The sequence below is a fragment of the Palaemon carinicauda genome, chromosome 29 (genome assembly GCF_036898095.1).
Source record: "Palaemon carinicauda isolate YSFRI2023 chromosome 29, ASM3689809v2, whole genome shotgun sequence".
NCBI lineage: Eukaryota > Metazoa > Arthropoda > Malacostraca > Decapoda > Palaemonidae > Palaemon > Palaemon carinicauda.
The window spans coordinates 80,136,654-80,161,814 of record NC_090753.1 but is presented as its reverse complement, the minus strand read 5'-3'; the positions used below and the strand labels follow the sequence as shown (position 1 = coordinate 80,161,814).

General features: G+C 34.5%; 1 protein-coding gene across 1 annotated transcript; it reads left to right on the top strand.

Moving 5' to 3' along the window:
* The first annotated feature begins 2,037 nt into the window (after positions 1 to 2,037).
* Positions 2,038 to 8,783, top strand: LOC137622840 (uncharacterized). The gene is made up of 5 exons (XM_068353421.1): positions 2,038 to 2,111; positions 2,887 to 2,980; positions 7,008 to 7,084; positions 7,305 to 7,383; positions 7,500 to 8,783. The coding sequence occupies exons 1-5, from the start codon at positions 2,109 to 2,111 to the stop codon at positions 7,760 to 7,762; spliced, it is 516 nt and encodes a 171-aa protein (XP_068209522.1). The 5' UTR covers positions 2,038 to 2,108; the 3' UTR covers positions 7,763 to 8,783.
* Positions 8,784 to 25,161: the final 16,378 nt, after the last annotated feature.

Below are 25,161 nucleotides of genomic sequence, written 5' to 3'. Positions count from 1 at the left end.
TGGTGGATGATGGTTGGCTGTGTTGCCGCTCCGGCTCGTCACGGGGTAGGCGAGTGTGTCCTATGGCATTCATAGGCGTGTGTGTCCTACGGCATTCATAGGCGTGTGTCCTACGGCATTCATAGGCGTGTCCTATGGCATTCATAGGCCTACGGCGTTCATAGGCGTGTATGTCCTACGACATTCATAGGCGTGTATGTCCTACAGCATTCACGTCAGCTTCGGTTGAAGTTAAATAGGTGCCCTCTTCGTCACGAGTGGAGGCGTTGATGGAGGTTTTGAAGGTCATGAAGTGGCTGTCCATAAGGGCACGAAGTAGGTTTACCTCACGAGGAGAGCTGTCTGCGGCAGGTTGCAGGCGAGTGATACTGGTCATTTTTCGAGGGTGAGCGAAGCCCTTTGGTCCCCCAACGGTTGTTGAGAGAGCTGAAAAGGCGTTGCTATACGGGCGGCTGGGGACAGCGAGTACTGCTGCAGAAGGTATGCGTTGACGGCGTCATAGTAACGGTGAGAGGTGGGGGGGGGTGGGGGTGGGAGGAGCGAGTCACTCCGGGGTCACCAATGTGACGGACCGAGAGAGGGTTGTGAACTCAGAGGCAGGATGCAATCAACTGAGTTGTTTATTAAGGAACACTCTCCTTTATATACAAAACCTCAAGGCAACAAGACATAACATGTTCGAGAGACAGACAATGTTACAGAGCAAAACTGGAGACATGATCATTCATGTTCGTTTTAGTGCGAGGGAAGAGCGAAGAAACAAGCATAATATATACAAAAGGAATTATGTACAATTGTGTGACACACGGTTGGTATAGTAGCCTTTCATAAAACGAAAAACAAAACTAACATCAACAGCCACATTGCCAGGCAAGTTAAAACTCTCTCTCTCTCTCTCTCTCTCTCTCTCTCTCTCTCTCTCTCTCTCTCTCTCTCTCTCTCTCTCTTTAAGAAGGATAGTACTTCTTAAATAGAGAAAATGCGTGGAAGTTTGAGACCAGCATTTTCGATTATCTAATAAAACATTAATTACTACAATGCGTTCGACTTTACAATATCCTCTCTCTCTCTCTCTCTCTCTCTCTCTCTCTCTCTCTCTCTCTCTCTCTCTCTCTCTCTCTCTCTCTCTCTCTCTCTCTCTGCATTATCGATTGAGCAGGGGAACTTGTGCTGTTTTCTAAAGCTAAATCTTTTCCACAGTGTTAGTTAGTAGTTTCCTATCAAGATTTATAATGAATTTGGAGAACCGAACGCTGCAGTTATTATTTGATAATGAGGTTCTCATTTCCTCATTTTTTTTATTTCAAACTTCATTTTTCACATTTGGTATTTTGCTGAAATCCTACTTCATTCGAGATTTTTTTTTTTTATAAGGTAACAATCGTATCAAGGCAAAAACATATAATAGCATACATTAACAAATTTCGGATCATTTTGATACTGGAATTATTATTTCTCTTCCTCTTGTTTTGTTAAATTTTTTTATACTTTAGATGGGAGATATTTATTTTAATGTTATTACCCCTCTTAAAGTATTTTACTTTTCCTCGTTTCCTTTCCTCACCGTGCTATTTACCCTGTTGGAGCCACTAGGCTTATAGATTCCTGCTTTTCCAACTAGGGTTGTAACTTAGCAAGTAATAATAATAATAATAATAATAATAATAATAATAATAATAATAATAATAATAATAATAATAATTATTATTATTATTATTATTATTATAATGATTGTTATTATTATTATTATTATTATTATTATTATTATTATTATTATTATTATTATTATTATTATTATTATTATAAGTGTGCAAAATGAACGCACCATGGTTTGGACTGGTCGTCTTGGTCGTACTCAACATTGGTGTTATACTTTAGCGTATAGCTGCGTTACTTACGCAATATGCTTATTATAAAAAAATAAAAATAAACAGGAAGTGCTGCCTGGCATTACACGTATCAATCTCTTGTTCTTGTCTTTTTTTTATCTTAAGCCCTTCCTGTCTCTTTGGTACTGCTGTAACAGTAGTCACAGTATTAGTCTCATAGCTATAGCTGAGCATTATTAGTGGTGGTAGAAGTTTCATTCGTATCAACGTAATATTGCAATGGTAGGTTAACAACGCAAGTGGTAGTGCTTAATTTACTAATTGACTTACTTAAAAATGTTTTTTTTCTCTCGCTTAGTTTTAATGAACTGAAACTTCATCGTTAGATATTTTTCTTTCAATAGGTGTTTAATGAGATTTTGCAATGGTAGGTTAACAATATAAGTGGTAGTGCTTAATTTACTAATTGATTTTTAATTAAAAAGGTTTTTTTTCTCGCTTAGTTTTAATGAACTGAAACTACATCGTTAGATACTTTTCTTTCAATAGGTGTTTAATGAGATTTTGCAATGGTAGGTTAACAACGCAAGTGGTAGTGCTTAATTTACTAATTGACTCTTCATTAAAAAAGTTTTTTTTTTCCTCGCTTAGTTTTAATGAACTGAAACTTTATCGGTAAATATTTTTCTTTCAATAGGTGTTTAATGAGATTTTCTTCTCAGATAAGAAATCTAATCAAAAGTATATTTTCGCCATAGATATTTTGAAAAAAAACTTACTAATAATAGATTCTTCAGATATCAAATGTAAAGAACTTAAAATAAAATAACATTTTAAGCAATAAACTTGAATTTAAATTTCCTATTATCCAAGTTATTATCGTTTTATTATTAAAGCAAAACGAGAATTAATATTCGTTATAAGTTCTCCAATATTTTTTATTTGTATTTAAGAACTCAAAAATAGATTTTATGCCATCCATAGATGAGGAATCACATCCAATAAATTTTTTTATTTGTATTTAATAACTCAAAAATAGATTTTATGTCATCCACAGATGAGAAATCACATACATCTCTCACTCTCTCTTGTCATGCTTTTATGGACACCAGGGGGTCAGGCATTGCCACCTTTAGGGTGCCATGAAAAAGGTAGGTTTCCTTATTTCAGTCCTTGGCTTCTACAGAGATCAGTTCTTTCAATATCTTCTAAATCCATTGGACTTTGTGCACTTAACTTCCGATTTTCATCATCATCTCCTCCCACGCCTTTGACGCAAAGGGCCTCGGTTAGATTTCGCCAGTCGTCTCTATGTTGAGCTTTTAAATCAGTACTTCTCTATTTGCATACAACAAAACAAATAATTAAGTTTTTTTCTCTTTCTCGAAATTCAAATCAATATCTATATTATTTTCATTCTATTATTTCTTTTTCAACCAGATTAAAATATTATATTGCTCTATTCATTTTTATTACCAATAATTTTGATTTTTATTCTTATGCTTTTGGTAACTTTATTTAATTCTTAATTTATTCAATAAAAAAATTAAAAATTAAGAGTAAATCTGTGAAAAGTGAACAATTGACATCCAAAGGGAAGGATATCTTTAGGAACAAGAGCCCGTGCTGGCATATATATATAACATAATCTAGCGATATAGAAAAGAGTCAGATAAACAAATAACACCTGTAATAAAGAAGTGTGAATGGGTCTGCCCTAAGACTTCATCCCTCCCTTGTACTTCACATTCCAAACATCTTAAAATTCTCTTCCTTATCCTCCCATATACTCTCTCATTCACCTCCTACCCCCACCTCAGTTTTCTCAAGTTGCTTGCTACTCCAACAGTTGGGTCTGCCCACTGTTCCCACGTTCTCCTGTAATTCACTATCCATTCCATCTCTACTGGCATCCATCCCTTTGCTACACCAGCAGTTGGGTCTTCCCCTTTTCCCTCCTTCTCCCTTCAATTCACTATCCAAAACTTTCTAATATTCATCCCATCCCTACTGGCAACCATCCCTTAACTGCACCAACAGTTGGGTCTGCCCGCTTTTCCCACGTCCTCCTGTAATTCACTATCCAAACCTTTTTAATATTCATCCTATTCCTTTGCTACACTGATAGTTGGGTCTGCCCGCTTTTCCCACGTCCTCCTATAATTCATTATCCAAACCTTTCTAATACTCATCCCATCCTTTAGCTACACCAACAGTTGGGTCTGCCCGCTTTTCCCACGTCCTCCTGTAATTCACCATCCAAACCTTTCTAATATTCTCCTCAGCTGCCTAGCATCCGTCCCTTATCCAGCATAGCTTATCTTGTTTACTTTACTTTGGGAAAAGATTGATTTCCGGCCCTTCCCTGGGTGACGTCATGGATGCTGGTGTGCTTATCAATATCATCTCGAAGTATTGCGTCTTGTTTGAGGGCGTCTTTGGTTAGTTTTATTTAAAGCTATAAATTATATCTTTTCTAATTTTTTGTTTGTTGAGATCTTTATTTGACGGTTATTTTACTCCAATACAATGGCTAAGTGTTATATACATATATATTTATACAGTATATATGTTCATTGAAGGCAATAGCCTTAGTGGCGTCATTGAGTTTCCTACAGGAATCATTACATTTCCTCAGCTTCGTTAAGTTTTCAAACGTAAGCCTTTGGTTTAATAATCGATTATTATTATTATTATTATTATTATTATTATTATTATTATTATTATTATTATTATTATTGTATATATATATATAAATATATATATATATATATATATATATATATATATATATATATATATATATATATATACTGTATATATGTAGAGAGAGAGAGAGAGAGAGAGAGAGAGAGAGAGAGAGAGAGAGAGAGAGAGAGAGAGTTGTGGGGTCCTTTGACTGGCCAGACAGTACTACATTGGATCCTTCTCTCTGGTTACGGTTCACTTTCCCCCTTGCCTACACTTACAACGAATAGTCTGGCCTATTCTTTACAGATTCACCTCTGTCTTCATAAACCTGACAACACTGAGATTACCAAACAATTCTTCTTCTCTCAAGAGGTTAACTACTGCCCTGTAATTGTTCAGTGGGTAATTTCCTCTTGGTAAGGGTAGGAGAGATTCTTTAGCTATGGTGAGCAGCTCTTCTAGGAGGACACTCCAAAATCATACCATTGTTCTCTAATCTTGGGTAGTGCCATAGCCTCTGTACCATGGTCTTCCACTATCTTGGGTTAGAATTTTCTTACTTGTGGGTACACTCTGGCACGTTATTCTGTCTTATTTCTCTTCCTCTTGTTTTGTTAAAGTTTTCATAGTTTATATAGGAGATATTTATTTTAATGTTGTTACTGTTCTTGAAATATTTTATTTGCATTTATTTTTCCTTTCCTCACCGGGCTATTTTCCCTGTTGGAGCCCCTGGGCTTATAGCATCCTGCTTTACCAACTAGGGTTGTATCTTAGCAAGTAATTATATATATATATATATATATATATATATATATATATATATATATATATATATATATATATATATACAGTATATATATATATATATATATATATATATATATATATATATATATATATATATATAGTGTGTGTGTGTGTGTGTGTTCGTAACAGGGATAATTAAGTATAGAATATATTTACTAAATTAAGCCCTAAGGCAGCACACTAAAATTAAAATCAAATTTTAATAAACGTATTAAAAAGTAGAAACCACATTAGCTTTGGATCTTTAACGAGATAAATGCAGTCATAAGACAACGAATTTTAGGAAAGATGTATAGATAAAAAATTATGCATCATAATATATAGCTATTTCTTGCAATTTAGTAATATTGCAAGCAAAATAATTAAAAAAAAAAAACACAAAGCAAGGCTTATCCCTTCTTACCCTTTTTTTCTTTTTGAGACTAAAATACTTTTTCTCTTGATATTCGGTCAAATAGTTGTTGATGCATTGCTAAGGACCAAACAAGCTTTGAAAGTAAGAAACACATGTTAAATCTTTAAAAGACATTATTCAAATTTAAATACAAGTAAAAATATAAAATATGAAAGTATTGTCTGAAGCATATTTTTTTTTTATAATTTGGTGAAGACTATAGAAAATATGACAGTGCTTTCAAACTACGTTAATTAACCTAATAATCGTTGAATAACATTGTGGAATCATGGCCTGGAAACTTACCGTTAAGAAATTGGGTTTACTGGCCACCGATAATGTAACGTTTAAGATTCCTTGGCTGCGGGGAAGTCACCACAGAAGGGCATTTAGTGTTAGTTATCAGCTATGAATATCTGCAGATACAATTCCGGCAAATATCTGTCAACAAAGTACAGCTGGCACACCTCTCAGGAAGTGCACCTTATCACACGCTTTCTTCACGACCAGTTCTTGTGTCTAGCCCTGAGAACCACCTCTGTCATCTCTCCTTGCACTAGCTGTTTTGGTTACTCATTACGCAGTTAGGGTGTGACAGGGTGCACCAGAAATTCCTGCGGCAGCTTTACATAAGAACTTTTCTTGTAATTATACCCTAGAGCATCAAAATGACATTTCCCAACTGTCAGTAACTCAGGCTACTCACATAGTAGCTCACACCTGTCTAGGCAGCATGTTTGAAATTATCACTGCTGTTGTTTAAAGCCTATTATTATTGTTATTATTATTATTATTATTATTATTATTATTATTATTAGTAGTAGTAGTAGTAGTAGTATCATTATTATTATTATTATTATTATTATTATCATTATTATTATTATTATTAGTATTATCATTATTATTATTATCGTTATTATTATTATTATTATTGTCATTATTATTATCATTATCATTATTATTATTATTATCATTATTATTATTATTATTATTATTATTATTATTATTATTATTATTATCATTATCATTATCATTACTATGATTATTATTATTATTATTATTATTATTATTATTATTATTATTATTATTATTATTATTTGCCTAGCTAAAACCCTAGTTGGAAAACGCAGGATGGTATTTCTTTACATCAATATGCTTTAAAGCTCATTTCAAAATGCTGGAACATGAAATTAAAGGTAAATATGGCTGCTGTAAGATAGAGGAAGAGTGTTGTTAAATGGAGATATGCTAAAGTGACTAAAATTAGTTTCTTCTTCTTCTAGTTACTTTGTTCAGAGTGGGAGGCGTCTTGTCAGCTTTACTGGTCATCACCAGTATCATAATAGCCATCCAATTCAAGGTAATTGTATATAATTCCCCTTATTGTATTTCAGGTGTTACTGATAATTCAAATGAAAGTCATCATGATTTATGATTATTATCAGAAAGAGAGAATGAAAATTGTTTTTATTTCTCATAACTTGATATATACGATTCATGAATGAAGGCACTACCTTGCTCGAGTACATATACATGCAAATATCTGATTAGTTTATTAACTCATTTCTGATTTACTTCAGAGGAGACAACACAAGCAAGAAGATTTGCCTGACATCCCCAATCAGCCAGTTAAACATTTTACACCGGATGTTACACTTGGTGAGAAAGTATACTGATCTTTGGTACTCAAATAAGGCTAGCTAGAAATGTCATCACACTTCCCTAATCAAATATTAAACTGCCAGTCTGAATTAATAGAGTTTTTTTTGTTACAGAGCCTCCTGGACATAAACAACAACATCTCGCAAGTGATATTAGGATTCCCCAAGATAATAGTGAGTGTATTTATGAAGAAATCTCACCAGGCAACAGGCATCCCTTGCAGGGTTACTCCAGAGCATCTGGCTTCGAGCTTGAAACGTACACTACCCCGAAGAACTATACCGTCTTCCATAGTACCGTCAATGATATTTACGAGTCTCTTGAAAGCTTTGAAACTATCAGTGACATTGGTGAATCCACAGACGTCTCCCAATAATAATGATCATATTGGCAGATGATTCAAACTGCAAAGATAGTAACTGAAATCCTAAGCTGGGTTATTTACTTTGCTCAGTGTCAGTGGCCACTGCTGCTGATAGTACGTCTGCACTCTTGAACACAGAAGACTTTGGAGACCATTTTAAGGAAACAGTACAATAAAACTACTCTCGCTCTTATATCTTAATCAGCTACTTCCATTATTTCAGTCCATTGATATTGATAGATTGAAGGGTGGGTGCTTGGACTGTGAGCCCATCCAGAGTAACAAGGAAGACATCATTTTAGGTTTGGACCACAAATATGACTAAGTAATTGAAAATATATTATGCAAATATTACACCTGGACACGTTAATGATTAAGTAAACATTTAGCACGGTGGATTGAAGACAGAGCATTGATATCAGTTTGGCAAGCAAAGGATTCTATTACAGTGCAAGGGGACAACGATGTACTTTTAGCAATTAAACAATTAATGGAAAGGCATTTGAAGTGTCAGAGGAATCTTCATATGATATGAAGAAACCTAGAGAAAGCATGTGTTGGTGTATTGTGACCTTAAAATGGGGGGGGGGGGGGGGTTGAACCCCAATCAGTATGTAAGATTGGTCCAACGACAAGAGGACTTTATCTGTAAACAGTGTTCTATAACCTAGATGCAAAGGACGACAACCCTTGCTCGGACATTGGTGCATGTGCATATGAAAAGAGGGAGACGCTGGCCACAAGAAGAATTGGAATAACTGTGATTCTCAAGATATGTAATGATAGCAAAAGCCGTCCGTGAAAGCTTGACTACACTAAAATCCTCCTTGAATACAAGAGCTCAGTCACCCTGCTTTTCTGGGGCTAACATTATCCTGTGAGGCAACCTCTGAGAAATTATGGGAGTGGAGGAATATCATGGAGGACAGAGTACCTGAATTTTCTCAAAAGTCAGAATACGAATATTGATTTGCAGAGTAAATGCAAATCTTTATTATTGGTGCAGGGAAGCCGGACGAGACTATGGTCCACCCCTAAAGCCAAAGCAAAGTCCTTCAAAAGAAGACAACCGTGTTACCTCATACGAATGGGAAAAAAGCACGTTAATAGAAGAAGAATTGATGGATGAAGAAGAACTTGAGACCAATCTGAATAAGGTATCTGGTGCCTTGCGTGATCAGAGAACTGGTGTCAGTGTCAACCGCAGCCTGTATAGACAGTTGTGAGACGATCAGTGACGTGTGGAGGAGAAAAATTACCTACACAAAATTCTAGTGGAAAGATTTGGAGATGCCTAAGATGATATGGGGATGCGATTCCCACTTTAATATGAAGATATCTATTAGGGTGTATATTTTGTGGAAATTTCTGGTGGCCTTCTCCCTTCCTTATTAATGAATAAAAATGTAAAATTATTAAGTTTAATATTAGCCCCTAGTTTACAAGTTTGTGTGTGTGTTTTTTTTTTTTAATAACACCAGTGTATTTTGGATGGTATAGCAGTGCATCAGTGTCCTCACTATGACAGATTCGTTCAGTGCATTTTGGTATGCAGCTCAAGATATGTTGATCAGCAGTGGATGTACAGTTGGACACAGGAATTTCTGGCACATCTCACTTTGAAGAAGTGCACCTTGTTGCACCCTTACTGCACAGTGAGCAACCAAACGGATAGTTTAGGGGGAGATGGCAGAGGAGGTGAGGGGCTAAGCACAAGACCCTGCTGTTAGGTGTGCCAGAAATTCCTATATCCAACTGTACCATCTCCATGGTAAATCTGTCACTACTTTTTTTACCAGAATGTTGAGTATCTGCCTGAAATCATTATTCTTGCTAAACTTTCATAGTTTCTTAACATATTTATTCTTCAGATCCTTGAGTAGTGTGTCATGATGTTATTATATTTATTTTATTATTTTTTAATCAAAATCTATATCATAACATGAAATGAATATTTAAGAAGGCCAATGTCCTAACCACTCTCAGTACCTAACCTTAAGCCTAGATTTTACAATGTAATCAAATCTAAGATAGCTTGGAATTGGCAAGAAACAGTGGAAAACGAAAAGAGGAATTGATTCATAAAAGAAATGATAAACAACAAAAGATGAGAGACTGAAGTGGTGCGGTCATGTTAGTCTCCATGGGAGACTATGTGCTTAGAGGGGAGGATTCATCGATCCGGGTTCCCTCAAAGAAAACCAAAGATGTAGAGATTATCGTGGTGTGTTTAACTAGTGAAGTGATGCCAGTAGGCATTATTTAGTCACTCATTTGTTCACTATTAACATAAGATATTGTCAATAAAATGGTAAATGAAGCTTTTGAAACTGGAGTCCGCCATAAAAAAACAGAATCCAAAATTGTTTTCGATAGATCTTTAGATTGTGTTCATATTGAAACTAGAAAAATCCAGAATTGTTAATGAAACTCTTAGACATTATTATAACCTTACATCCACCATTGCGGATTAATAAGAAAAGTGTAAATGTGAATAATTTGGAGTTTATATGCCAATTTAATTCATGCGTAATATTGGGAAAAGACTTGTTTTTATGTGTTTTTAACAACGATTGATCAATGAGTGTCTGTTTTTTCCCCAGAATTTATTTCTCATCTTCTATTTTCTTAAGATGAACTTCAATATTTATCTCTGTGAATAAATTTTACATACATTATATATATATATATATATATATATATATATATATATATATATATATATATATATATATAATCTTCATCATCAGCCGTTACCAGTCCACTGCAGAACAAAAGCCTCAGACATGTCCTTCCACTTGCGTCTGTTTATGGTCCCTATGTGGCAGTCCACATCCGCAAACACTCTTAGGCGCCAGTCTGTTGTCTTCTCTTCCTTCCCCTGTCTCTTTTACAATTTCTAGGGACCCATTCTGCTATACTTAAATGCCCATCTATTATCAGTCATTCTCATTATACAGCATGTCCTATCCATGTCCATTTCTTTTTCATACATGTATCCCTGTTACTTGTTTCTGTCTATTAGTGTTATTCCCATCATTATTCTTTCCATGGCTCTCTGAATTGTAACTAGCTTATATTCTAAGGCTTTAGTAAGTCTCCAAGTTTCTGATGCATAAGTTAAAACTGGTAGGACCATCTCATTAAATACTTTTCTTTTTAGAGAAAGTAGCATTTTATTTTCCATAATCTCATTTTGATTGCCAAAAGCTCTCCATCCCATGCTTATCCTTCTTTTAATTTGGTCTTGTGTCCTGGGGAAACACTTACTGTTTGTCCTAAGTACGGATATTCATTAACAATCTCTAAAGGTCCGTCCATAACTCTTATTTGTTGTCTCTCCCCGTTTCCATTGAACATTATCTTAGTTTTACTCATATTCATTTTCAGTCGTACATTTCTGCTTTCTCTATTCATATCTTTTATCATCTTTCGTAATTCCTCCCATGATTCACTAAACACAACTATGTCATCTGCAAATCTTAAGTCCTCAATGTATTCCCCATTGATATTAATTCCTACATTTTCCCAATCTATTTTTTTAAACTTCTAGGCACGCTGTGAATAATTTAGGAGATATAGGATCTCCCTGTCTAACTCCTTTCTCAATCGGAATTTTATCACTATCTTTGTGTAGTTTTAGGGATTACTGTACATCCTGTATATATACATATATATATATATATATATATATATATATATATATATATATATATATATATATATATATATATATATATATATATATATATATATATATATCTTCAAGTGTTCTAACATAAGATTCATCTATTCCTTGTCTAATTCCAATACAAATTTTATTAAATTACTGTTCATTTCTTCTCTAATTGCTTCTACTTCATCAAGTAGCTGGGAGTACCTATTTTGTATTGCTAAACTATACTCATCAGATTTTTCTCTTATTACTCCTGCCCTAAGAAACTTGGATTTTGTGATAAATTACTAAATAGGCGTAATACATATCTAGCTTAGGACAACAAGTTCTTGTGAGCGAAGTGGACCTACATATTTTGTATAAAAATTTAAAGTCAGTGTGATGTTTAATTGTGTACAATATATAGCCTACCATTTTAATAGTTTTTATTTTTCATTTTTAATTGTATGTGGTTGTTTCTGTCTTGAGGATAATTCCATGTCATTTGGGGGTTGTTTATGCCCTAAAATTGAATATAGGCCTACTAAATTGAATTCACAATGCATATATATATATATATATATATATATATATATATATATATATATATATATATATATATATATATATATATAGAGAGAGAGAGAGAGAGAGAGAGAGAGAGAGAGAGAGAGAGAGAGAGAGAGAGAGAGAGAGAGTTTCATAAACATATTCATTAAATTGCAAGCATATTATAAGGTATGTTCTAAGGAAATTAAAATGCATATATAAGGAAAAAAATATTAGCATTGATAAATGAAAACAAAACTCAACAAGAGGGTCTGCCCAACTTTTTTCTCTCATCAAGTTGCACTTCTCTTTCATTCTTTTCCTTTCATGATCTCAAATTGCTGTCATCGTTCTCATCGAGATTGGAAAATTATTATGTTTTGTCTTAAAATATCAGTAAAATTCAAATAATGTAAATGCGCTCAATACTTGATTATTATCAAATATAACGAATATGAGTTATATATTAGCACTTTAATTATATAAGTGAGTTTGGAAATACAGTTTAACATAGAATAAATCCTTGTGTCTCATGTACTGTAATGTGAGAGCAATTTATATGGGTAAGCAATTACCTTTTGCCCGTAAATATCCCAGATACGATTAAAATATATAATAAAAATTAATGTAATGAAGTAAACGTTAATGAATTTTCATTTCTGTGTGAGATTTTCAACATATAATGTAAAATTTTAACTCTGGAGTACAGGGAAAAAGTTACAAACACCAAAACATAGATGGCGTTACTTGTCTAACAAGGACGTCAGGGACAACAAAACCAATTCCAGAATCTTAAGTCATTGTGTTTTTGCGTCGTCCATGACCAAGTTTTCCTTTCAAACTTCATACAAAACTTCGGCCTTTTGTTTCTTCTCCGCCGGCTAGAAGGTTTGTAAGTGCATATTGTTATTCTATATTACACCTTTTAGATATGATTACCTTGTGGTTCTTTGAAATCTCTTTTGGCGTGTGTGACTATTGAAATTGTATCATCTAAGCATGGGGTGAAATTTGGTGAAGTAGTTTTTTGACGGACCAGGTTATTTCATGTTGTATGTGGTTTATTGATTTATTTGGTGGGGATATGGCGATAATTTGTCAATTAGGTGTACCACGTTTTCATGAAGTTTATCAGGTAATTCAGTAAAATTTGGTTAACTTTTACAACGTCACCACTCTATTTCATGCAATTACCGTACTGTGATTGTATAGGCTAATGCCATCGTAGGTTAAAGCCCTGTTTCGAAAAACTTGTAGAACAGTACAACATAATTTAAGTCGTTAGGAAACTCATAAATGAGTAGATCTTAAGAAATACGCTATTTTGAATCCCACATATTACGAGTGGAAACCTTTATTAATGAAGTTACAGATTTTAATAAGAATATCCAGTTATGCTCCTTGTCATATTGGTACAGGCCACATTACTCCTTCCACCCAGTATTTCAGAAAAATAGGTGGTGCTTTTAGTCGTGAGAGTAGCCTACTTGTTCGTGCTGTATAATGGGCCCAACGTTTTATATTCTAATCGTCTATTTTCAATATTGGAATCAACAATATATCTTACGTTCCTTAGCATACTAATGATGAAAGGTTATGGTAGAAGTTAAGTCTGATAATGGGAAATTTAAGTGTATGTTCGGAGCCTTTGTATATCAGCGGCAAGTTCCTCACACGATTAAAAATAGACATCAACTAACCTAACTTACAAGCTGTGTCCATACCTACTTAGTTAACGGGGGCTAACGCCCCTCCTGCGACCCCCTTTATACTACCGTATTTTAAGTTGCATAATAATACATACAGGTGGCCGTTATCATACATACAGTACACCCATTCAAACAGGCTGTAGTGTGAAGCTCCAACTCGCCATTCAGGTGTGTATTCTTTTAAGTTGGTAAAATTAATAACGCCATAATGCTAGCCGTCATGCCTAACACTTAGCGAAACATTTTCTGCTTGCTAGAACGTATGACCAATGAGTTTAATCGTAAGTAAAGCTAGATAAGGCAGTGCAAAAATCAATAAATAATTAGCTGAATTAAGGAGGTAAGTGTAATATGAGGAACACTGCCATGTGATGGAAAATCATATTTTATGTGACCAGACATGTTGGACAATACAAGGTGTAGCGTTTTGAGTTTCATTAGTTGTTCGTTTTTTAATATGGTAACTTTTATCATGATTGATTTATGATTGGCGGAATCTTCAAACATAATTAGGGATAACCTAATGCAAAACCATAGATTTTTAGCTACAGTAGTCGACCCATCGTAACTCATACTATATGGATTTCTGCCAGAAATAAATTTAGAAAATTTTAAAATGCCTTAAAATAAAATCTTTTCTACAAAGCGTTTAAAGGGCCTCTAAAGACATTGTTTTTGCATGGTCCCTTAGCCCACAAAGGTTGCATTTCTAGGTACAATTCAACGGCCTTTGGTTTTTCTCGGCGGGTTTGAATGTTTGTGTTACGTTCTAATTTAATCTTACATCTGCAAGTTAATGTTTAGTTTGTGGGTCTTGTCTCACTAGATGCGTGTAACAATATTAAAATTATATAATTTAAAGCCTGTGGTGAAACTTGGTAAGGTAATTCCATGACCTAGCATATGTTGTTTCCATGACCTGGCTGAAGTTATTTCATTGAGAGTATGGCGATTTTTGGTCAGTAAGGTGTACGCATTATTCGTGGAAGTTTGTATTTTGAGTAAAATTGGGTAAACTTTTACAGCTTTGCCCCTCTATATCATGTAATTTCTGTACAGTATTGTGATTAAGTCCAGTTATGGTAAACTTTAGTTGGAGGAACTTAAGTGCCTTATTAATTAGACCATGGTAATTTTCCATAATTGAGTAGGTCTTTGGAAATAACTTATTTTGAATCCCATATACAAGCAGAAACCTTTTAATAACTAAGTTAGATTCTTGAAGTCTTGCTTGTCATATTGGTTGTCTATATTAGCCCCCTTACACCCAGTATTTCAGAATGGATTGGTGGTGCTTATTTAAGTGTCCTAGTTCAAGCAGAATAAAGGGACCAACGCGTTATATTGTAAACCTCTATCCACAATATTGGTGTACTCTAATTATAGCTTTTAGCTTACTCATGATGAAAGGTTAAGGTAGAAAAGTATTCTAATGTATTTCTTCTGTTAATGGGAAATTAAAGTACAGTATGTTTGAACAGAGGCAGGATTGTGAAGCTATGAACTCGCTCTGTGTATTCACCTCTTTAATGTTTGTATAATTGATAGTTAATGCAAAAATACTAGCCCTCATGGCTAACACACGGAAACCAATGACATAATGTTGAGTAAAGCTATCTACGGCAGAGCAAAAACTAGTACATCATTACCTGAATTAAGTAAGGAGAAATTTGTAATACAATGAACACTTTGAACGACTCATAGGTAATGAGATGGAAAATCACGTTCTGTATGCGTACATAAATCCTGGCAATCGAAAGTCCCGTGTTTGTAAAGTTTCAGTACCGTTACTCGGTTTTGATTACGGTAGTTTTTTTATTACGTTGACTGGCTTTATCATTGGCAGAAACGGTTTAAAAAAGATGATTTAAACCTCATACAATTTGAATAATACAATTTATATTTTAAGGTGGTTAAAACGTAATTGATAAAGATACCTAACACAAAGCCATTGCTCTTCAGCTATAGTAGTCAACCCATCATAACTCGGAAATATGGATTTCTCACAGAAATCCATATTAGAAATTTTGAAATGCCACAAAGTACATTATCGTAATTTTTACAATCCGTTTAAAGGGCCCCTAAAGATGGTTTATTACACGGTGCATTAGCTCTCCAACGGTTTTATTTCTAGGTACAAATCTACGGCCTTTTTTTTCTCTGCTGGTGTGTATTGTAATGAAACATTACATCTGTAAGTTGAGTGGCTCTTAATTCTCCCCATGTGTGCGTGAAATTAAAATGGTATAATTTAAAGCCTGTGGTAAATATTGGTAAGATAAATCCTTGATGGACTTGGCGTAAGTTATTTCATGGTGTACTGTACATGGTTTATAGATATATTTGGTGGGGATGTGGCGATAGTTTGTCTGTAAGGTGTTCCACATTATTCGTGAAAGTTTATCCGATTATTCAAGTAAAATGAAGTTAACTTGCGCAGCTTGGCCCCGCTATGCCACGTAATTGTGATCGTAAAACACAATTGTAAGTTAAAGCCCAGTTAGAGTAAACTAGTTGTAGATGGGGTTCCATGATATGGTACAATATTAGGTCAGTCATTGAAAGTGCATAATTTAGTTGATCTTTAGAAATACAGTACTCCAATTTTGAGTCCCATATATTACGAGAGAAACCTATATTAATGAAGTTGTAAATTTTAACAAATATCCAGTTTTGCTCCTTGGCATATTGGTACAGGCTACATTAGCCTCCTTCCACCCAGTATTTCAGAAAAAGATAGGTGGTGCTTCTGTCACAAGTGTAGCCTACTTGTTTGAGCAGAATAAAACGTCCTATGCTATATATTGTAAGCCTCTTTCTTTTCAATATTGGAATAGATATAATTATACTGTACCTCTGTTCTTTAGCATTCTAATGATGAAAGGTTAGGGTAGAAAAGTGTTTAAATATATTGTATAATGGGAAATGTAAGTGCATGTTTGAACAGAGGCGGGATTGTGAAGTTACAACTCGTCCTTTAAGTGTGTGTTCTCCTCTTTAAGTTTGTACGGTGGATAATTAATGGCAAAGTACTATCCCTCATGGCTAACGCATTGTGAAAAATGTTCTGCTTGCCAGAACATATGATCAATGAGACAGTTTAATCAAGAGTAGAGCTAGCTATGACATGGTAAAAACCAATAAATCACTAGCTCATTAAGTAAGGAGGTATTTGTAATATGATGAACACTGCTATGAACAATCCATAGAAAATTGGATGGAAAATCATTTTTTGTATGCATCCAGAAGTCCTGGCAGTTAAACCTCCAGCATTTTGAGTTTCATTACTGTTGCTGTTTTGATTATGGTAATCTTTTTGTTATGATAGGTTTTTTATGATTGATGGAAACAGTTTAAAATGTTAACTTTAATAATATCAGACTAGTACACTATATGGCGTTTCAAAAGTAATTAATGATACCTTACGTAAAGCCATAACTCTTCAGCTGTAGTAGACCCACCATAACTCAAAAACTATGGATAGCTGCCAGAAATCAATATATAAAATGTTTAAAGAGGCACAAAATACAATAGCTTATTTTCTACCAAACCTGTTCGTATTTTCAACGAACTGTTGGTGTCTCTTAAAGAAATTATTTTCGCACCGTCCGTAACCTCACCAAAGGTTTAATTTCTAGGTATAATTCAATGGCATTTTGTTTCTGTTGGTTTGAAGGTTTTTAAGTTTTACACTATAATTCAATATTACTTTTACCAGTTAGTATAACTCGTGGCTCTTAAATCTCCTTAAGTGTGACAACATTAAAATGGTTTAATTTAAATCCTGTGATGAAAAAGGTAATTCTATGGTGGACTACGTTTAAGTTCTTTCATGGTGTACGTGGGTATATAGATAAATTTGGTGGGGATTTGGTGATAGGTGGTCAGTAAGGTGTACGGTATTCATGGATATTTATCAGGTACTTAAGTAAAATTTGATTTACTTGTACAGCTTTGCCTATCTATTCCATGTAATTACTGTATTGTAATTGAACTTTGTAGGTGAAAGTCCACTAATGGTAAATTAATTTGGTTGTAGATGAGTTTTCATTATAGAACACTGCAATGTTAGTTAGGCTATTGGAATTCGTAGAGAGTAGATCTTTAGAAAAGAAATATTTGGAATCACATATTTTAGTGGCAGAAACCTTTATTAACGAAGTTACGTTTTAATAAGAATACTGTACACTATCTAGTTTTGCTACTTGTCATATTGGTACAGGCCACTTTAGCCTTCTTCCTCACAGTATTTCAGAAAAACATAGGTGGTGTGTCTGTCGTAAGCGTACTTGAGCAGAATAGAGGGCCCAATGCTTTGTTGTAAACCTGTATTTGTAATCAGTATTGGAATACTGTATACAAAATATGGATCTTATGTTCTTTAGCATACTGATGATGAAAGGTTAGGGTAAAAGTGTGCGATATATTTAGTAAATGGGAAATGTAAATCCATGTTCGAACAGAGGCTGGAGTGGGAAGCTACAACTTGCCCTTTATGTATCCACCTCTTTAAGTCTGTATAATTAATAATGCCAAAATACTAGCCTTCATGGCTAGCATACCTAGCGAAACATGTTCTACTTGCCTGAACATAGGACATATGAGATAATATATAATTGTTAGTAAAGCTAGCTATGCCACAAAATACAGTACTGTCTTATTTTTACAAAGTTTTCTCATTTTTACAAAGCATTTTTTGGGCTCAAGCCATGTCGTCCTGATGGAAGGTTCCTATTGGTAGTTTTCTAAGGGATATTTGGCTACAGAGAATTGACCTTTAGGTCTCCAGAATTCTAACTCCTGGCGCGAATATCCTTAAAATTTCTTTAAAGGATTACATCTGTAAGTTAGATTGACTCATGGCTCTTAAATCTCCCCATGTGTGTGCGAAATTAAAATGGTATAATTTAAAGCCTGTGGTAAAACTTGGTAAGATAGTCCCTTGATGGACTTGGCTTAAGTTATTTCATGGTGTACTACTGTACATGGTTTATAGATGTATTTGGATGGGAGGTGGCGATAGTTGGTCAGTAAGGTGCACCATGTTATTCGTGAAAGTTTATCAGATCATTATTCAAGTAAAATTAGGTTATCTTGCACAGCTTTGCCCCTCTACCCCATATTATTGTGATCGTAAAACATAATTGTTAGTTAAAGCTCAGTTAGAGTAAACTCATTTGGTTTTAGATGGGGTTTCATTATAATATGGTACAATATTAGGTCAGTCATTGGAAAGTGCATAATTTAGTTGATCTTAAGAAATACTCCACTTTTGAATCCCATATATTACGAGAAGGAAACCTCTATTAATGAAGTTATAGATTTTAACAAATATCCAGTTTTGCTCCTTGGCATATTGGTACAGGCCACATTGGCCTCCTTCCACCCAGTATTTGAGAAAAAGATATGTGGTGCTTCTGTCGCAAGTGTAGCCTACTTGTTTGAGCAGAATTAAAGGTCCTATGCTATATGTTCTAAACCTCTTTTTTTTTTTCAATATTGGAATAGATATAATTATACTGTACCTCTGTTCTTTAGCATTCTAATGATGAAAGGTTAGGGTAGGAAAGTGTTTTAATATATTTAATTGTATAATGGGAAATGTAAGTGCATGTTTGAACAGAGGCTGAATTGTGAAGTTAGAACTTGTCCTTCAAGTTTGTTTGATGGATAATTAATGGCAAAATACTAGCCCTCATGGCTAATGCTTAGTGAGAAATGTTCTGCTTGCCAGAACATATGATCAATGAGACTATGATTAATCATGAATAGTAGCAGCTATGACAACAAAAACCAACAAATCAGTAGCTCGTTTAAGTGAGGAGGTATTTGTATTATGGTGGACACTGCTATGAACGATCCATAGAAAATTGGATATCACATTTTGTATGCATCCAGAAGTCCTGGCAGACAAACCTCCATCATTTTGAGCGTTTCATTACTGTTACTCGGTTTTGATTACGGTAATCTTTTTATTATGATAGGTTTTTATGATTAGGCGAAACAGTTTAATAAAGTTAACTAGAATATCATAGTCAGACTAGTACATTATACGGTGTTTCAAACGTAATTGATGATGCCTAACATAAAGCCATAACTCTTCAGCTGTAGTAGTTGACCCACCGTAACTCAAAAACTATGGATATCTGCCAGAAATCAATACGTGAATTGTTTAAAGCCCCACAAAATACAATATCTTATTTTCTACCAAACCTGTTCATATTTTCAACGAACTGTTAGAGGGTCTTTAAAGACATTATTTTCGCACCGTCTGTAACCTCACCAAAGGTTTAATTTCTAGGTATAATTCAATGGAATTTTGTTTGTTGGTTTGAAGGTTTTTAAGTTTTACATTATAATATACTTTTACCAGTTTAACTCGTGGCTCTTAAATCTCCTTGGGTGTGTGAAAAATATTAAAATGGTTTAATATAAATCCTGTGGTGAAAAAGGTAATTCTATGGTGGACTACGCTAAGTTATTTCATGGTGTATGTGTGTATATAGAAAAATTTGGTGGGGATTTGGTGATAGGTGGTCAATAAGGTGTACCACATTACTCATGGAAATTTATCAGGTACTTATTTAAGTAAAATTAGGGTTACTTGTATAGCTTTGCCCTGCTATTCCATTTAATTACTGTATTGTGATTGAACTTTGTAGGTGACAGCCCACTTATGGTAAACTAATTTGGTTGTAGATGAGGTTTCATTATAGAACACTGCAATGTTAGTTAGGCTATTGGAATTTGTAGAGAGTAGATCTTTAGAAAAGAAATATTTGGAATCACATTTTAGTGGCAGAAACCTTTATTAACGAAGTTACGTTTTAATAAGAATACTGTACAGTATCTAGTTTTGCTACTTGTCATATTGGTACAGGCCACATTAGCTTTCTTCCTCACAGTATTTCAGAAAAACATAGGTGGTGCGTTTGTCGTAAGCGTACTTGTTTGAGCAGAATAGAGGGCCCAATGCTTTGTTGTAAACCTCTATTTGGAATCTGTATTGGAATACTGTATACAATACGATTATGGATTTAATGTTCTTTAGCATACTGATGATGAAAGGTTAGGGTAAAAGTGTGCGGTATATTTAGTAAATGGGAAATGTAAATGCATGTTTGAACGGAGGCTGGAGTGTTAAGCTACAACTTGCCCTTTATGTATCCACCTCTTTAAGTTTGTATAGTTAATGCCAAAATACTAAATTCATTGCTAACATACCTAGCGAAACGTGTTCTACTTCCCAGAACATAGGACCAATGAGATAATGTCTAATTGTGAGTAAAGCTAGTTATGGTAGAGCAGAAATCAATACTGTAAATCATTAGCACATGTATTTGTAATATGATGAACACTATGAACGACTTCATAGAAAATGAGATGGAAAATCACGTTCTGTATTCGTCTAGAAATCCTGGCAATTGAAAACTCCAGCGTTTTGAAAGTTTCATTACTATAACCTGTACTCTTATTTTGATTAGTCATTTTTTTATTACGACTTTTTTTCTGATCGACGGAAGCAGTTCAAAAAATTTAATTTAGATCATAATGTTAGACTGGTACACTGTATATTTTGAGGAGTTTCAAACGTAATTGATGACGAAAACCTAATGCAAAGAATAGCTTTCCAGCCATAGTAGTCGACCCACCATAACTCAAAAACTAAATGAATTTGTCAGATTTTTAAAATGCCACAAAATACAGTACTGTATCTTATTTTCTACAAAGCATTTAAAGGGCCTCTAAAGACAGTTTTGCGTTGTCCCTAAGCTCAGCAAAGGTTTCATTTCTAGGTACAATTTGACGACCTTTTGTTTCTCTGCTGGTGTAAAGGTTTGTAAGTATTACATTGTAATTCAATATTACATCTGCAAGTTAATTTTTAACGTGTAGCACTCAAATCTTCATTTGTGTGACAATATTAAAATGGTATAATTCAAAACCTGTGGTGAAACTTAGCAAGGTAATTCCTTGTCTTGGCCTTAGTTATATTATGGTGTATGTGGGCTATAGATGTATATGGTGGGAATATGGTGATAATTGGTCAGTAAGGTGGTGTACCATGTCATTCATTGGGTACTTATTAGAGTAAAATTTTGTTAACTTGCACAGTATTACCACTCTATCCCATGTAGGCTAATTGTGACGTATAATGCCATTGTAAGTTAGTGCAGTTAAAGTAATCTCATTTGGTTGGAAGTCAGGTTGGTTTCATCATAGAACAGTATAATATTAGTTGTCATTGTAATACGCATATTCGAGTAGATCTTTAGAAATGCACCACCGTACAGTATTTTGGATCCCATATACTAGGAGAGGAAACCTAAAGAAGCTATAGATTTTAATAAGGATATTCATTTATGCTTGTCATATTGGTACAGGCCACTCATTAGCCTCCTTCCATCCAGTACAGTATTTCAGAAAAACAATGATAGATGGTGCTTCTGACGTAAGTTTACTTGTTCGAGCAGAATAAAGGCCCCAACGCTTTATATTCTAAACATTATTTTTATTTCCGATATTGGAATACAGTATACAATATAATTATAGCTCGTGTTCTTTAGCATACAAATGATAAAAGGTTGTGGTAGATAAGTGTTTTGATATTTTAAGTCTGGTAATGGGAAGTGTAAGTGTTTGTTTGAACAGAGGCTGGAGTGTAAAGTCACAACTCTCCCCCCTAAGCGTATTCACACCTTAATTAATGCCAAAATACTAGCCCTCATGGCTAACAGAGTAGAACACACAAGACCAATGTGATGTGTAATTGGGAGTAAAGCTAGCTGTGGCAGAGCAAAAACTAATAAATCATTAGCACAGTTAAGAAAGAAGGTACAGTACTATATTTGTAATACAATGAACAATGCTATGAACGAATCGATAGAAAGTGGGATGGAAAATCACATTTTGTATGCATTCGGAAACAGTGGCAAACAAAAACTCCAGCGTTTAGAGCGGCTCATCACTATTACAGTACAGTACTTGGTTTTGATTACGATAACTTTATTTCGTTGACTGGTTTTTTATGATTGGCGGGAACAAAGTTTAAAAAAGATCTTTCAAATCTCATGCAATCAGACTGGTATATTTTAAGGTGTTTCAAACGTAATTGAGGACTATAACGCAAAGCTATAGTAGTCGAACCCCATAACTCAAAAACATTAGATTTTTGGTAAAAATCAATATAAAGGTTTAAAATACAACAATTTTATATTTTATACAAAGTGTTTATTGTACTGATCTATAAACGTAGATGGTATCCTTTGTGGTTTTATTTTTTAATGTTTATTATAGGTATTTTTTCGCGATTTTATTCTTGCATGGAATTTTTGTGAAAAGTTTGTTTTCAATGTTAGCTGTGAGGAAAGGGCCAATTAGCCCCCTCCCTCTGTAAATTGAATCTGTGGGATGGTGAGTTAGGGCATGTTAGGTAACCAGAGTGGTAATATTTGTTTCATTACTGTACTAGCCTACGGGACTAATGCGTTTAGTTAAACTGGAATAGAAACAATGAGAAAATGTTTAAAAATCACACATTTTCTTTTGGAAGTCCTGCCAAACAAAATCTCCACTGGCAAACAAGAGCTCCAATATTTTGACTGTTTCATTACTATTACTAAGTTTTTATTACGGTATGTTTTTATAAGATATTTTTTTATGATTTGTGGAAGTAACAAACTTTAAGGAAGTTAATTTAAATACAGTATCACACAATGAGACTTGGTACACTGTACATTTTAAGGTGTTTTGAAACTACATAGAGCAAAGCCAAAGCTTTTCACTTATTGGAAGTCAACCCACCATAAATCAGAAATTATGAATTTTTACCATAAATCATTACTGAAAACATTTGAAATGTATTCTTATCTACAAACCATATCTTTTGCTTAATTAACCTTGCTTGCCTTTGTTATTTTTGCATAGTGCCCAAATGGCCACTGGATCATGGGTAAATATGAACACTTGCACTTTAAGATTTTATTACATGTAGATTATATTCAAAATTCTTAAGCGCTTTGTTCCTACACAGATACAAAGCTTTGTCCTTTAATAGAAGCAGGGCCATAGTATGCTTTCAAGAAAACTAGATGCAAACTCATAATGAGGTAGAAGTAATTTACTAGAAGGTAGCAGGTAAGCTCTGCCCACTCAACATGCCACCAAACTCTCACCTTTTCAGTTGCCAGATAGTGTAGGCTTGCATCTGGCATCCTCCTCTTGCCGTTTAGTATTATGCTTTTTCTTATAGAAGAATGTATTGACAGGAGGTAGTGTGCGAGAGAAATTTAATAAAGGATTTGCAGTTTCCCAATAACTGTAGGGGTGTCACAAATTTAATAAAGGATTTGCAGTTTCCCAATAACTGTAGGGGTGTGAAAGTTCTGCAAACATGGCAATAGCCACAACCTAATTCATGTTAGGCTGCATAACTATTTGCTGTGTTAATTCTCTCACAAGTGTGGCCTTGCGATGACCACATTTTAATTCTGAGGAGGTTGATGTTCCTAGGACATAGATTTGTTTTGCTGCTGCAGAGGTGGAAGGTTAGGGTCCACTCTTCCTACCTTCGTCTTCCAATTCCAGTTGGACATTAAGGATGTGTAATTTTATTTGCATACTTCGGAGATCTTTCCTGTACGACTTCATAAAAGGCACATTTCAAGATTATCCTCCTCCTTTGCCTTATCTTTGTTAAAGTTTTTGCTCCTCCTCAATCATCAAAGTCTAGGAAGTCAGAGCAATAGGTCTCTTATATGTGCGACTCCTACCGTTTCTCATGGTAGAGGGAGTACAGTATTATAATAATTATTATTATTAGCTAAGCTACAACAGTAGTTGGAAAAGCAAGATGTTATAAGCCCAGGAACTTCCATTAAATGAGTACTGTAGACATGTGTTCCATAATGGGAAGAAGCCTCAATGCACTCAAAAGTAGAGTGGTGTCTAGATACTCTGTATAAGAGTTTACACAATTTACCCATGCTCACTCCTATCGGGAAAACTGTGTGCTAAGAATTGTCACAACAGGAAGAAACGTACACAACTTTTACACGAGCTGAGTAATCTTTCAGAAGTAAGGGAAGCTATGCACGCAGTATTACTCAACAGGAATAAAACCAAAATAAGCGCTGCTGCAGCACTTGGTTGGATCTTGTAGCTTGGCAAATACTTTCTGAAAGTTATCCCATAGCAGGAGGAAGTGTAGTCGCGTTAAACTTCCATCAAAACGAATGCTGTGCCCACAACCTAACACTGCTACCTCTCCCCCGAAGTAGTTCGTCAAAGGAGGACTCTTTAGCATAATTCTCTTGATTTATCTTGCTTCTCTAAGTTAGGATGGTATGTACCAGGAACCCATCTAAGGCTTGTTTTGTCATGTAAATAGTGTTCACAAAACTACTTGTGCTTAATCTCGTATGAGATATAGCAAACGCTCTTGACCTGGGATGAAGGGCACTACCCTTGCCCTTTTTCTTTATTATTTTCCAGAGATA

What these genes read in the sequence shown, in the direction of transcription:
- LOC137622840 (XM_068353421.1), top strand. An exon ending in TTTAGGGTGCCATGAAAAAG is followed by an intron (nt 2,981 to 7,007) that starts GTAGGTTTCCTT and finishes TTCTTCTTCTAG; the next exon opens with TTACTTTGTTCAGAGTGGGA. An exon ending in TAATAGCCATCCAATTCAAG is followed by an intron (nt 7,085 to 7,304) that starts GTAATTGTATAT and finishes GATTTACTTCAG; the next exon opens with AGGAGACAACACAAGCAAGA.